The sequence below is a fragment of the Leucoraja erinacea genome, chromosome 15 (assembly GCF_028641065.1).
Source record: "Leucoraja erinacea ecotype New England chromosome 15, Leri_hhj_1, whole genome shotgun sequence".
In the NCBI taxonomy this organism is placed as follows: Eukaryota; Metazoa; Chordata; class Chondrichthyes; order Rajiformes; family Rajidae; genus Leucoraja; species Leucoraja erinaceus.
Window position 1 is genome coordinate 45,412,565 of NC_073391.1, and position 14,705 is coordinate 45,427,269.

Genomic DNA, 14,705 nt, shown 5'->3' on the forward strand with positions numbered 1-14,705 from the left:
CCTAACCTTGCCTGTCTTAAAGTTGAAAATGAAGATACTGACCCACTGAGTCACTCCGACTTTTTGTGTCGTATCTTTGGTTTAAACATCTGCAGTTCCTTCCAACACACTTGGATAGAGTGGATGTCAAGTCAAGTTTATTCGTCACATACACATACAAGATGTGCAGTGAAATGAAAATTGGCAATGCTCGCGGACTTTGTGCAAAAAGACAAACAAACAATCAACCACAAACAGAATGGAACAGAATCACATATTCTTTTACATATTAAATATTGTGGGCGGAAGGAAAAAGGGAAAAAAACAGCATTTTTTTTTTAAAGCAGTAGAGTGGTACAGTAAAAGTTAGTCCCTGGTGAGATAGGAGTTCACGGTCCTAATGGCCTCTGGGAAGAAACTCCTTCTCAACCTCTCCATTCTCACAGCATGGCAACGGAGGCATTTGCCTGACCAAAGCAGCTGGAACAGTCCATTGCAAGGGTGGAAGGGGTCTCCCATGATTTTATTGGCTCTGCACCTCCTGATGTATAGTTCCTGCAGGGGTGCGAGTGAAGTTCCCATAGTGCATTCGGCCGAACGCACTACTCTCTGCAGAGCCTTCTTGTCCTGGGCAGAGCAATTCCCAAACCAGATGGTAATATTTCTGGACAAGATGCTTTGCACAGCCGCTGAGTAGAAGCACTGGAGGATCCTCGGAGACACTCTGAATTGCCTGAGGTGGTAAAGGCGCTGTCTTGCCTTACTCACGAGTGCTGCGGCGTGTAATGTCCATGTCATATCCTCAGAGATGTGGACTCCCAGATATTTGGAGAGGATGTCCCTATTCTAAATGTACACTAAACCAATAAACTGACATAATCTTCACTTACGACTATAATACAGGTACAGGCAAGGTTTAGATGATTAGGGATAAAATGCGTGCAAATGAGATTAGTGTAGATGGGTCCGACATATTATTGGCAGTTTTATGGGACAATTATGTTGTTTCCATTCTGGATGACTCCCTGACTCACCACTATTAGGAGACTCTACAGCCATAAGGCACAGACTTAGCATAACAGGATGTACCTTTAGAAAAGAGATGAGGAGGAATTTTGTTATGTGGTGAATCTGTGGAATTCATTGCTGCAGACGGCTGTAGAGTCCAAGTCTTTGTGTATTTTTAAAGCTGAGATTGACAGGTACTGACTAGTCAGCATGCAACAAAAACTTTTCACTACCTTGATGCACATGAAAATGAACTAAACACCTGGAGACGTGCTGTGTTCACCAGGGACTGCAGCTGCTGTGTTCACTGACAGAAACAATGGACAATATATAGACCATAGACAATAGGTGCAGGAGTAGGCCAATCGGCCCTTTGAGCCAATGTGATCATGGCTGATCATCCCCAATCAGTACCCCGTTCCTGCCTTCCCCCCATATCCCCTGACTCCGCTATCTTTAAGAGCCCTATCTCTCTCTGAAAGTATCCAGAGAACCGGCCTCCACCGCCCTCTGAGACAGAGAATTCCACAGACTCACAACTCTCTGTGTGAAAAAGTGTTTCCTCATCTCCCTTCTAAATGACTTACCCCTTATTCTTAAACTGTGGCCCCTAGTTCTGGACTCCCCCAACATCGGGAACACGTGTCCTGCGTCTTGCGAGTCCAAACCCTTAATAAGGATCCCTCTCATCCTTCTAAATTTTAGAGTATGCAAGCCCAGCCGCTCCATTTTCTCAACTTGTGACAGTCCCACCATCCCGGGAATTAACCTTGTAAACCTATGCTGCACTCCCTCAATAGCAGGAATATTCTTCCTCAAATTAGGGGACAAAAACTGCACACAATACTCCAGATGTGGTCTCACTAGGGCCCTGTACAACTGCAGAAGAACCTCTTTGCTCCTATACTCAACTTCTCTTGTTATGAAGGCCAACATGCCATTCACTTTCTTCACTGCATGCTGTACCTGTATGCTTACTTTCATTGACTGATGTACAAGGACCCCAGATCCCATTGTACTCCCCCTTTTCCCAATTTGAGACCATTTAGATAATAATCTGCCTTCCTGTTTTTGTTACCAAATGGATAACCTCACATTTATCCACATTAAACTGCATCTGTCATGCATCTGCCCACTCCCCCAACCTGTCCAAGTCACCCTGCATTCTCATAGCATCCTCCTCACAGTTCACACTGCCACCCAGCTTTGTGTCATCTGCAAATTTGCTAATGTTACTTTGAATCCCTTCATCTAAATCGTTGATGTATATTGTAAATAGCTGCGGTCCCAGCACCGAGCCTTACAGTACCCCACTTATCACTGCCTGCCATTCTGAAAGGAACCCGTTAATCCCTACTCTTTGTTTCCTGTCTGCCAACCAATTTTTTATCCATGTCAGCAATCTACCCCCAATACCATGTGCCCTAATTGTGCCCACTAATCTCCTATGTGGGATCTTATCAAATGCCTTCTGAAAGTCCAGGTACACTACACCCACTGGCTGCCCCTTGTCCATTTCCCCAGTTACATCATCAAAAAATTCCAGAAAGATTCAGATTCCAGAAGATTAGTGTACAACAGAGACAACGAAATGCATTTAGCCCCCTTCGTAAAGCGACATCCGATTTGCTGACTCGGACACCGAGGTACGTCCTGTTACTGCTATTCCAAATGTGCCGCTATTGGTAGGAGGGTTTTTGATTGGGGTGAGAGCTCCAGGCATGCTGAGCGCCCTCCGCAGCACCGATGTCAGGAGGGGAGCTAACCGGTGGTCTATTTTCAACCCTTCTGCAATTTTCTCGGAAGATTCCAAGCATGATTTTCCCTCTTAAAAAGTGGGATAACATTATCTTTTTTGACCCCAGCATCTACCCCAACCGATGTCAGGCAGGATATGGATCCTGAATCTATAGAACATGAATCTATAGAACATTGGAAAATGATCACCAATGCGTCCACGATTTCTAGAGCCACTTCCTTAAGTACCCTGGTATGCAGACCTACAGGCCCTGGGGATTTAGCCTTCAGTTCCCAGGACCCCAGATCCTCTAGCCACTAGTACATCAGGAAGATTGTTTGTGTACTCCTTAGTGAAGACGGATCCAAAGTACCTGTTCAACTCTTCTGCCATTTCCTTGTTCCCCATAATAAAACATTTTTCAGTCTTCACAAAGGGGATTATTGCTTTGAATAGCCATGGTGCAGAATATATTTAGTGAAAAATATTTTAAAAAAAACATCCACATGGAATATTTGCACAGTCATTCACACTCCCTGCACCTGCGTGACTTGCTGGGCATTAACTGGAGTCGGCAATTTGCAGATTTTACGTTGCAATGAAACGGTATCAGGTGCGCCGACGGGCTTGTTACTGAGCTGCATGACTCTCATCCTGTCGGGCCATTCAAATGCGAGCTTGACAATGCTTTGTAATGGCGGAGTGTATACCCAGAAAGCATCGCACGCTGGAAAGTGCCCCGTCAACGTCATGGCAACCGCCCGCTCCTCCTGCAACGATGCTGCCGAGCATGCGCAGTGAGCAACAGAAGGAGGTTGCGTGGGATCCGACCGACAGCTCGACGTGAGCGAGCGGAAGCGGAAGTAGGGCCGTGACCGAGCAGGAGCCCCGGGAGCAGCCGCCGGTCGGAAGAATAATCGGTGCGAGCTCCAGAAAAACGCCGCGGGCCTCCGCACTGGGACTGTCCCGACTCTCCCTCCACCAAAGTGCTGGATATGTCCAACACATTTTCCTTATGTTTTAATTTTCCAGCATCTACAGTTTTTGTTTGACTTTTTCCAATTGAGTTTCTCCTGCATCTCTTCATTTCCCCTCCGAATTACATTGTTAGACATGACTTGCATTCGGGCATTTCAGGGAAGGATCTTTGCTGGATGGATGCAAGAACCTTATTTATTTTAACTAACATTAACTATTGTGCATTTATCAACAAATTTAATGCAGGATTACTATTGCTATTTCTTGCAGGAATGTTGCTGAATGAGTGGAAGAGGAACGAGCACAAAAGAAACTCCACGGGCCCGGCAGCTCATTTCAGTCCTGCCAGAGGGGACGTCAGGGACACTGATGTTTGAGGAATATATCTGTGTAGGTACGTTCTGCTAAATGCCGTACTTGAGTAATCACTGTCCCATCTGAATAGATCAGAGATTCTCAGCCCTAAAATCAACAGGTGGCATTTCAACAGAATCAGACTAATATCGTTATGGGGAGGTCAAGTTGGGTTTATTTCGACATGCACAAATATGATGTGGTAATTTACATGTAGCAACAATTTACATGTAGCAACATCATAGGCACAGTGATTCATACAAACACACAAAAACATAAGATGCAGAAACAAAGAACTGCAGATACTGATTTACCAAAAAAAAGAAGAAATTATGCACTAACCTAGTGGGACAGGCAGTATCTCTGGAGAACATGGATAAGCGATGATTCGGGGTGGACCTATTGTCTGAAGAATGGTCCCGACCTGAAACGTCGTCTATCCATAAAATAGGCACAAAATGCTGGAGTATCTCAGCGGGTTAGGTAGCATCTCTAGAGAACAAGATTACGTAGTGTTTGGGTTGTAATCCTTCTTCAGATAGGCAGTGTAAAACAGTATAAAATTAACCTACAAACCTGTACGTCTTTGGAGTGTGGTAGGAAACCAGAGCACCTGGAAAAAAACCCCACACAGTCACAGGGAGAACGCACAGACACAGGATCGAACCTGGGTCTCTGGCACTATGAGGCAGCAGCTCTCCTGTCTCACCACTGTGCTGACCCAGGTTCGATGCTGACGTTGGTTGCTGTCTGCATGGAGTTTGTACATTTTCTCTGAGACCGTGTGGGTTTTCTCTAGGTGCTCGGGTTTCCCTCCATATTCCACCAATGTGCATCTCCAAAGTAAACTAAAGAGATGATTCATACACAACAAGTTCCTACATTCAGCTGTGTGGTAATGATCAGAGAAACCCTTTTGTGATTTGATTTGTGATTTTGTGATTTCTAATTTGAGGAAGGGCACTCTTGCTATTGAGGGAGTGCAGTGTAGGTTCACCAGGTTAATTCCCGAGATGGTGGGACTGTCGTATGATAAAAGAATGGAGCGACTGGGCTTGGAAGGATGAGAGGGAATCTTATTGAAACATGTAAAATTATTAAGGGATTGGACACGCTAGGTGCAGCAAACATGTTCCCGATGTTGGGGAGTCCAGAACCAGGGGCCACAGTTTAAGAATAAGGGATAGGCCATTTAGAACTGAGATGAAAAAAAACCTTTTCACACAGAGAATTGGGAATTTGTGGAATTCTCTGCCACAGAAGGTAGTGGAATCTGGTTCATTGGATGCATTCCAAAGAGAGTTAAATAGAGCTCTTAGGGCTAGTGGAATCAAGGGATATGGGGAGAAGGCTGGAATGGGGTATTGATTGTGGATGATCAGCCATGATCACATTGAATGGCAACGCTGGCTCGAAGGACCGAATGGCCTACACCTGCACCTATTGTCTATGTATCTGTGAGTGATGGCTGAGTGATAAGTAGTGCCCAGAACACGCAGGATAACTCCAGCTCTGAATCATCCACCTTGCTGGCAGTATTTCGAGGAAGAGCTGGAGTTATTCTGTGTGTTCGTCTGGGAGAGCAGACTACAACATGATGCAAAGGCAGATCTGACAGTGCAGCACCTCTTCATAACATCTTCTGCTCTATGTGGAAACTGGATAATCTGCTCTCATTTTTTCTCCTGATGCCATTTAAATTTTTTTCACAGGATATTACAGGAACATTTACAGACAAGAATCTCAAACCAAACATCATCAAAATCTGACTACCACTTGATACAACGATAGCTGAACGCCACCAATCGAAGGAGAAATGATTGGCTCAGGCAGAAGGTTTTAAAGCTTATTGTCACCGGTCAAGCTCTGGAGATGGTGGCAGCTGAGTGAAGATGTTGCAGAGCTTCTGAGTGTGAAAAGAGTTCACTGTGCAGCTGGAGAAGAAATTCCTGAGTTTGCAGATGAGAGAAACCAAACACGTCTTCTGTGTGTTCGTACAGTTTTGATAATCAGTCCAGAAGGTGAATAGTTATTTTGTGATTTATTAGTAAAAAGTGTTGATAGTAAATGAGACAGTTGACAGTTGATAGTAAAGGAGACAATGAGTAAAGGAGCTCATTCTGACTGCTTCATAAATAACTTTGGGGAAGAGAATTACCCAGCCTTGAACCAGGGAAAGAATTTGCTGATTTACCCCGCTGTTCACAACACGCTCGACTCCTCAGCAATGAATCAGTTTCACCGTTCCAACCGCGGGAGAAAGTTCGGTAACATGGTGAGGCACCGGCGAGTCCAGACCGGGGAGAGGCCGTTCACCTGCTCCGAGTGCGGCAAAGCGTTCACCAGTTCCTCCATCCTGCTACGGCACCAGCAGATCCACACGGGGGAGAGGCCGTTCACCTGCTCCGAGTGTGGGAAGGGCTTCTCTCAGTCGGCCACGTTACTGAGGCACCAGCAGGTTCACTCCAGGGAGGGGGTGCTCTCCGGCTCGGGGAGTGCGGAGGCATTCGTTCAGTCGGCCAAGCTGAAGAGACCCCAGCAGTCTCTTGGCGGGGAGAAGCCGTTCACCTGCTCGGAGTGCGGGAAGGGCTTCACCCGGTCGGCCCACCTGCTGACGCACCAGCGCGTACACACTGGGGAGAGGCCCTTCACCTGCTCCATTTGCTCTGAGACATTCGCCCGCTCCTCCTCCCTGCTAACGCACCAGCGCCTTCACTCCAGGGAGAGGCCCTTCTCCTGCATCGAGTGCGGGAAGCGCTTTACCGATTCAACCAGGCTGCTGAGGCACCAGAGGATTCACACTGGCACGATGTTGTTCATCTGCACTGGGTGCGGGAAGGGCTTCTCTCACATGTCCAGCCTGCTGAGGCACCAGCGGGTTCACGCTGGCGAAAAATCATTCACTTGCTCCGAATGCGGGGAAGGTTTCAGTCGTTTATCCCGGCTGGTGATCCACCAGCGGACTCACACCGGGGAGTGGCCGTACACCTGCTCCGTCTGCGGGAAAGGATTCAATCGGCTATCCCACCAGCGGACGCATCAGCGGATCCACACTGGGGAGAGGCCTTACACCTGTTCTGAGTGCGGGAAGGGGTTTGGTCGCTCGTCCAGCCTGATGCTTCACCAGCGGATCCATACCGGGGAGAGGCCGTTCACCTGCTCCGAGTGCGGGAAGCGATTCAACCAGCTATCCCAACTGCAGACCCACAAGCGGATTCACTCCGGGGAGAGGCCGTTCACCTGTTCCGACTGCGGGAAGGGATTCAATCAGTTATCGCACCTTCAGAAACACCGGCGGCTTCACAATGGGGAGGGGGTGAGGGAATCACCACGCTCCGAATCTGGGAAGGGAAACAGTCCATCATCTGGCGTGTTGATTCACCAGCAGATTCTCAATGAGGAGCGGCCATTCATCTGCTCCGAGTGCGGGAAAGAATTCAATCAATTGTCACACCTGCAGAAACATTGGCAGGTTCACACGGGGGAGAGGCCGTTCACCTGCTCCGTGTGCGGGAAGGGATTCACTCAGTTGTCCAACCTGAAGGCGCACCAGCGGATCCACACCGGGGAGAAGCCCTTCATCTGCTCCGAGTGCGGGAAGGGATTCACACAGTTGTCCAACCTCAAGACGCACCAGAAGGTTCACAGCAGGTCCTCTGGCGACTTCGAATCTGGGAAAGAGATCGGTCAGACGTCCGACCTGGTGAACCAGCCGCAGGTCCCTGCCGGGGGGAAGCCATTCGCCTGCTCCGAGTGCGGGAAGGGGTTCAGCCGCTCGTCCAACCTGGTGATTCACCAGCGGATTCACACCGATGAAAGGCCCTTCACCTGCTCCGTCTGTGCGAAAGGCTTCACCCATTCAACCATCCTACTGAGGCACCAGCGGATACACACCGGGGAGAGGCCGTTCACCTGCTCTGTGTGCGGGAAAGGGTTCACCCAGCTGTCCAACCTGCAGGCACACCAGAGGATACACACCGGCGAGAGGCCGTTCACCTGCTCCGAGTGCGAGAGGGCCTTCACTCAGTTATCCCACCTGCAGAAACACCAGCGAGTCCACACCGAGGGCAAAGTTTGATTCCGCTCCAAAGTGGAATATTTAAACATTTGTGGCTGCTGATACTGCAGTTACTGCTTCTGCTCATCCAGGACTGAACCCTGCTCACTGGACACAGTCAGAGTTTGTTTCTACTGATGTTAACAACCCTGTAACCGAGCTGGAGTGTAATCTTCAGGATCTGTGTAAAATAAATCAGTTCTGTTTTCAATACTGCATCTAAAGCCCTTAATGCCACAGTTGTACCCGGAATGTACAGTAGAAAGAGAAAGCGGTGGAGTCAGCTGGTCCTTGCCAGATTTATGTTCCACCTGAACCACATCCCAACTTGCCTGTAGTTGCCTTGTTCAATGGCGGTTTTCTTGTCACATGTGCGAAGTGCTAACACAGTGAAGTTATTTTTCTTACAAACAATTAAGTAGAGTATTGCCATACCCCCGATCCTCGATTAGCAAGTGTACAGAAATAGTTTACTGTGCCTGCATGCATGCTTTGGTGCCATTTTCAAAGTCCATACTCCAATTCTCCATGTTCCAGGCAAGTCCCAGGCTGCTGTGGGCCTCCAGCCATCTCTTTCCTTGGCAGCCATGTCCCTCTCATTGCCTCTCCGCCATTGTTCCCTGCAGATACCTCCCACGGGAGATCATGAGGGCGCGATGGGCCAGACACTGGTTCCATCTCCTCTCTTACCGGCCTTGCGTCTTGTATGTCGTTGTCGTCACAGTCTCCCTCCTCTGATCTTCGGGAGACGAGCAGGGGACCGTCTTTGCGGGCTCCTCGTGAAGCCGTGATCCGTCGGGTTTTCCGTTCAGCCACGGGGGACCAGCTCGGCCGCGATCCCCCAGTCCGGGTCCTGAGTTCAGCTGAGCAAGGGCCATGGCCTCCTGGGAGCCTTCAGCTACTGGAAATCTGTAATTTAAATAAAAGAGATGAAAATGCATTGCAGGGCAAGCAGCATCTGTGGAGCCAAACAGTTGAGGTCTCAATCAACAGTCAAAGTTTTTTCTGGACAGAGTGAGTGCTCAGTTCTGTTTGAAGTTGTAGAGAGGGGAAGGGTGGGAGGAACAAAGGGGAGACGCAAAAATTTGTAGATGTTGGAATCTTGAGCAAAAAAAACCAAACTGCTGGAGGGAATTAGCGGGCCAGGTATCATCTGCGGAGGAAAATGGAAAGAAGATGTTTTGGGATGGGAACCTTTTTTTAAAATTTTGGGACGGGAACCTTTTTTTGATGAGATCGTGGTGAAAGAGCAGGAGGGCTGTAAGAGTCACACACAGAAAGAGTCACACACTACTCTCAGAGGAGGAGAGCCTCTTCAAAGTGGGTATGTTTTGAGACGATTTTGCAGAGGAGCAGTAAAATGGAGACACAAGACTGTAGATGCATTAATCTTTAGTTAAAAATAAAACAAGATGTTGCCGGAACACCAACAGATTAGGCAGCATTAGTCAGGAGAGAAATAGATAGGTGACATTTTGGGTCGGGACCCTTCTTTAGATTGATGGGCTAGAGGAGAGAAGATATATGAGGATTGAGGGAAAAGGGTGGGGCAAGAGCTGGTGAGTGATAGGTGGATGCAGATGAAGAGGGCTGATGGAGACGGTAACGTTGGCTGGAAGTAAAATGGAAACAAAAGATTGCATTTGGAAGATGAAGGTGAAATGTGGAACCTGGGAGAGGTGGAAGGATATGGGGGTGGGATGCTAAAGAAGGGATCTTAGAGTAGGGAGGCGTCGGAGATAGTTAGTTTTTAAGAAAGAACTGCAGATGCTGGAAAATCAAAGGAAGGCAAAAGTGCTGGAGAAACTCAGCGGGTACAGCAGCATCTATGGAGCAAAGGGAATAGGAAAAGTTTTGGCCCGAAACATTGCCTATTTCCTTCGCTCCATAGATCCTGCTGCACCCGCTGAGTTTCTCCAGCTCTTTTGTCTACCGTGGGAGACATACAGCACAGAAGCAGGCTCTTTGGCCCAACTTGTCCATGCCAACCAAGATGCCCCACCATAGCTCACCCCATTTGCCCAGGTTTGGCCCATATGTCTCTAAACCTTTCCTAGCTATGTGCCCTGTCGAGATGTCTTTTGAACAATGCTTTTGTACCACCCTCAACTGAATGGTCGGGCTTTGTGGAGCATTGTAGAGCAGAGGCATCAAGGACTGCAAGTACGTAGTTCCTTGAAGGTCGAGAAGCAGGTACATAAGGTGGTCAAAAAGGCTTTTGGTACATTGGCCTTCATCAGTCAGAGTATTGAGTATAGAGGTTGGAAGGTCATGTGCAGTTGTATAAGACATTTGTGAGAATGCATTTAGAGTATTGTGTTTAGTTCAGGGCACCATGTTATAGGAAAGATGTCATAGAAACAGAAAATAGGTGCAGGAGTAGGCCATTTGGCCCTTCGAACACTGCCATTCAATATGATCATGGCTGATCATCTAAAATCAGTATCCTGCTCTAGCTTTTTCCCCATATCCCTTAATTCCCTTAGCCCTCAGAGCTACATCTAACCCTCTCAAGCTGGAAAGGATGCAGCGAAGATTTACGAGGATGTTGTCAGGACTAGAGGATCTGAGCTATAGGGAGAGGTTGAATAGGCTGGGACTCGTCTCTGGAGTGCATGAGGATGAGGTAGATGCACAGAGTCTCTTGACCAGAGCAGGTGAATCGAGGTCCAGAGGACATAGGTTTACGGTGAAGGGAAAAAGATTTAATAGGAATCTGAGGGGTAATATTTCCGCACAAAGGGTGGTGGGTATATGGAACAAGCCGCCAGAGGAGGTAGTTGAGGCTGTGACTATCCCAACATTTAAGGAGTTGGACAGGTACATGGATAGGACATGTTTGGAGGGATATGAACCAAATACAGGCAGGTGGGATTGGTGTAGCTGGGACATGTTGGCCGTTGTGGGCCTGTTCCCACACTGACAATATGACCACTTCCTGGGAGGCCCAATCCTCTGTAAACGTCTTTGTATTTTCCTTCATTTTACCTGCTATAACTAACACATGACCCCTTTTTGCCCTCGTGATTTCCTCCTTGAGTGTGCTCCTCAATCCCCGAAAATCCTGGCATGAAATGAAAGCGAATTATGTGTCAAATTAAACCTTTTTATGCTTTATCTGATGGGATAAATTGCAGACTTGATTTTTTAAATCTCAAAATTTTGTAACATTGCTACAAAATCCACCCAATCAATAGTCAATATTTGCCTCAATGACCACCTTCCCGTGGCACTTACGTCCAAAGTTGTGAACAAAGAATAAAGTGCTGGTCAGGCAGCACCTGGTGGGTGAATGCAGAAAAGACAAAGGCAAGAGATATATTTAAGAGGGAGTTAGATGTGGCCCTTGTGGCTAAAGGAATCAGGGGGTATGGAGATAAGGCAGGGATGGGATACTGAGTTGGATGATCAGCCATGATCATATTGAATGGCGGTGCAGGCTCAAAGGGCCGAATGGCCTACTCCTGCACCTATTTTCTATGTTTCTATGTTTACGAGATGAAAAGGAGACTGTCAGATAAGGAAAGAAGACATTTGGACAGGTTCATGGATAGGAAAGGTGTAGATATGGATATGGGCCAAACGCAGGCAGGACTAATATAAGGTACACAAAAATGCTGGAGAAACTCAGCGGGTGCAGCAGCATCTATGGTGCGAAGGAAATAGGCGACGTTTCGGGTCAAAACCCTTCTTCAGACTGATGGGGGGTGGGGGGAGAAGGAAGGAAAAAGGGAGGAGGAGCAGCCCGAGGGCGGGGGGATGGGAGGAGACAGCTCGAGGGTTAAGGAAGGGGAGGAGACAGCAAGGGCTAGCAAAATTGGGAGAATTCAACGTTCATGCCATTCGGACGCAAGCAACCCAGGCGGAATATGAGGTGCTGTTCCTCCAATTTCCGGTGTTGCTTACTCTGGCAATGGAGGAGACCCAGGACAGAGAGGTCGGATTGGGAATTGGAGGGGGAGTTGAAGTGCTGAGCCACCGGGAGTTCAGGTAGGTTATTGCGGACTGAGCGGAGGTGTTCGGCGAAACGATCGCCCAACCTCCGCTTAGTCTCCCCGATGTAAATCAGCTGACATCTAGAGCAGCGGATGCAGTAGATGGGGTTGGAGGAGACAGTTGAACCTTTGTCGCACCTGGAACGACTGCTTGGGTCCTTGAATGGAGTCGAGGGGGGAGGTGACGGGAGAGGTGTTGCATTTCTTGCGGTTGCAACGGAAAGTGCCCGGGGAGGCAGTGGTACGGGAGGGAAGGGAAGAATTGACAAGGGAGTTGCGGAGGGAGCGGTCTTTGCGGAAGGCAGACATGGGGGGAGATGGGAAGATGTGGCGAGTGGTGGGGTCACGTTGGAGGTGGCGGAGGATTATGTGTTGTATTTGCCGGCTGGTGGGGTGAAAGGTGAGGACTAGGGGGACTCTGCCCTTGTTGTGAGTGCGGGGATGGGGAGAGAGAGCAGTGTTGCGGGGTATGGATGAGACCCTGGTGCGAGCCTCATCTATGGTGGCGGAGGGGAATCCCCGTTCCCTGAAGAACGAGGACATTTCCGATGCCCTGGACTAATATAATATAGGTGGGACTAATGTAATGTAGGTGGGGCATGTTTGTCAGTCTGGACAAGTGGGTCGAAGAGCCTGTTCCCACTCAGTGTGACTACAAATGACACAATGAATGGCGATACTGGCTCGAAGGGCTGAATGGCCTCCTCCTACACCTACGTTCTATGCTCTATGGGCGCGGCGCGGTGCGATGCAGGCTGGGAGCTGGGAGCCGGTAGCTCCGAACGTTGGTGGAGTGCGCGGCTCGAGCGCCGACAGACGGAGAGAGCGGGAGAGCGGCCCAGTGGGGGAGCGGGGGACACGGGAAAACGGGGCCACATTGTTCCCTCAGACCCAGGGGTTGTTCTGTCCCGGGATAAATGGTGTTTTGTTCGACCGTCTCCCACCTGCAACAGGAGCGGCCGTTGGCATCAGCTCTTTTAACGGTCCCCTTCGACCGGATTGACAGCGAGTCCGCGCCAATCAGGAGAAAGAGGCACGTCGGAGGACCGTGCGGTCCTCCAAGCTATCGGACGCGGATAAAGGGCGGGACGAGGTGAGACTGTGACGTGTCCTGATTGACAGCGGTTTGGTACCAGCCCGGACGAAGGGTCACACCGGAGGACCTTGCGGTCCTCCCACCAATCAGGACGTGGGAAAGGGGCGGGACTAAGGGCGATTGTGGATCTTTGATTGTGACCAAAGTTGCTCTAGTATCTTTGATTGTGACGCGTCGTGGGGTTTCCCCGTTGCGAGTGCGGATCTGCGTTAGAAACATAGAAAAATAGGTGCCGGTGTAGGCCATTCGGCCCTTCGAGCCAGCACCGCCATTCAATATAATCATGGCTGATCATCTAAAATCAGTACCCCGTTTCTGCTTTTTCCCCATGTCCCTTGATTCCCTTAACCTCAAGAGCTAAATCAAACTATCTCTTGAAAACATCCCGTGAATAGCCCTCCACTGCCTTCTGTGACAGATAATTCCACAGATTCACAACAAGTTTTCCTCATCTAAGCCCTAAATGCCCTCCCCCCCCCCCTTACCCCCCCCCCCACCCCTTCCTAAACTGTGATCCCTGGTTCTGGACTTCCCCAACATCGGGAACATTTTTTCTGCAACTAGCCTGTTCAGTCCTTTATTGGATATGTTTCTATAAGATCCCCTCTCATTCTTTTAAATTCCAATTCGACCCATTCTTTCATCATATGTCTGTCCCGCCATCCGGGGAATTAACCTGGTGAACCTATGCTGTACTCCCTCAATAGCAATATTGTCCTTTCTCAATTAGAAGACCAAATTTGCACACAATACTCCAAGAATGGTCCAACCAGGGCCGTGTACAACTGCGGTAGGACCTCCTTGCTCCTAACTCAAATCCTCTCGCAACGAAGGTCAACATGCTGTTAGCTTTCTTCACTGCCTACTGTACCTGTATGCGTACTTCCCCAGGCAACGTGTCACCCATTGCAGCCTGAGTGGCAACGAGTCCTGGTTCACCTTTAAACCCTCTCGTGCCCCCTTGAGCTATCCCAAACCTATGTCATTTTTAAAAAATGCTGCTATTTAATTGTCAGAATTGAGTGCAGGAATCAGGGTGTGTGGAGTAGCCTAAAATGAAATGATGCTCCAAAAAATGTGATTTTTAATTCACAACCTTCCGTGATTTAAGCTCTTTACTGATCTACCCTGCTACATACCTCAAAGGACTCCAAGTGCTGGAGCAACGTACCCTGCTACATACCTCAAAGGACTCCAAGTGCTGGAGCAACTTAGCAGGTTAGGTCACCTGAGTGACCCAAAGCATCACCTATCCATGTTCTCCAGAGTTGCTGCTTGATCCACTAAGAGTTACTCCAACATTTTGTGTCCTTTTGTGTATTAGCGAGCATCTGCAGTCGTTTGTTTCTACATTCTCCTACAAACCTTTTTCTTCTTTCCGCTCCTTGCCATCTTTATTTTTATGTAGATAGACACAAAAAGCTGGAGTAACTCAGCGGGACATGCAGCATCTCTGGAGCGAATGAATGAATCGGGTGACATTTTCGGTCAAGACCTTTC

At 48.6% G+C, this 14,705-nt stretch overlaps 1 protein-coding gene across 1 annotated transcript in view; it reads left to right on the forward strand.

The window, feature by feature from the left end:
• The first annotated feature begins 3,651 nt into the window (after positions 1-3,651).
• The window catches only part of LOC129703875 (zinc finger protein 208-like), a 92,392-nt gene continuing 81,338 nt past the window's right edge, over positions 3,652-14,705 (forward strand). Inside the window, exons 1-3 of the mRNA XM_055646549.1 lie at positions 3,652-4,097; positions 5,770-8,083; positions 12,559-12,568. Coding sequence (XP_055502524.1) covers positions 6,159-8,083; positions 12,559-12,568 — 1,935 coding nt within the window. The 5' untranslated portion in view covers positions 3,652-4,097; positions 5,770-6,158. The remainder of the gene's footprint in view (positions 4,098-5,769; positions 8,084-12,558; positions 12,569-14,705) is intronic.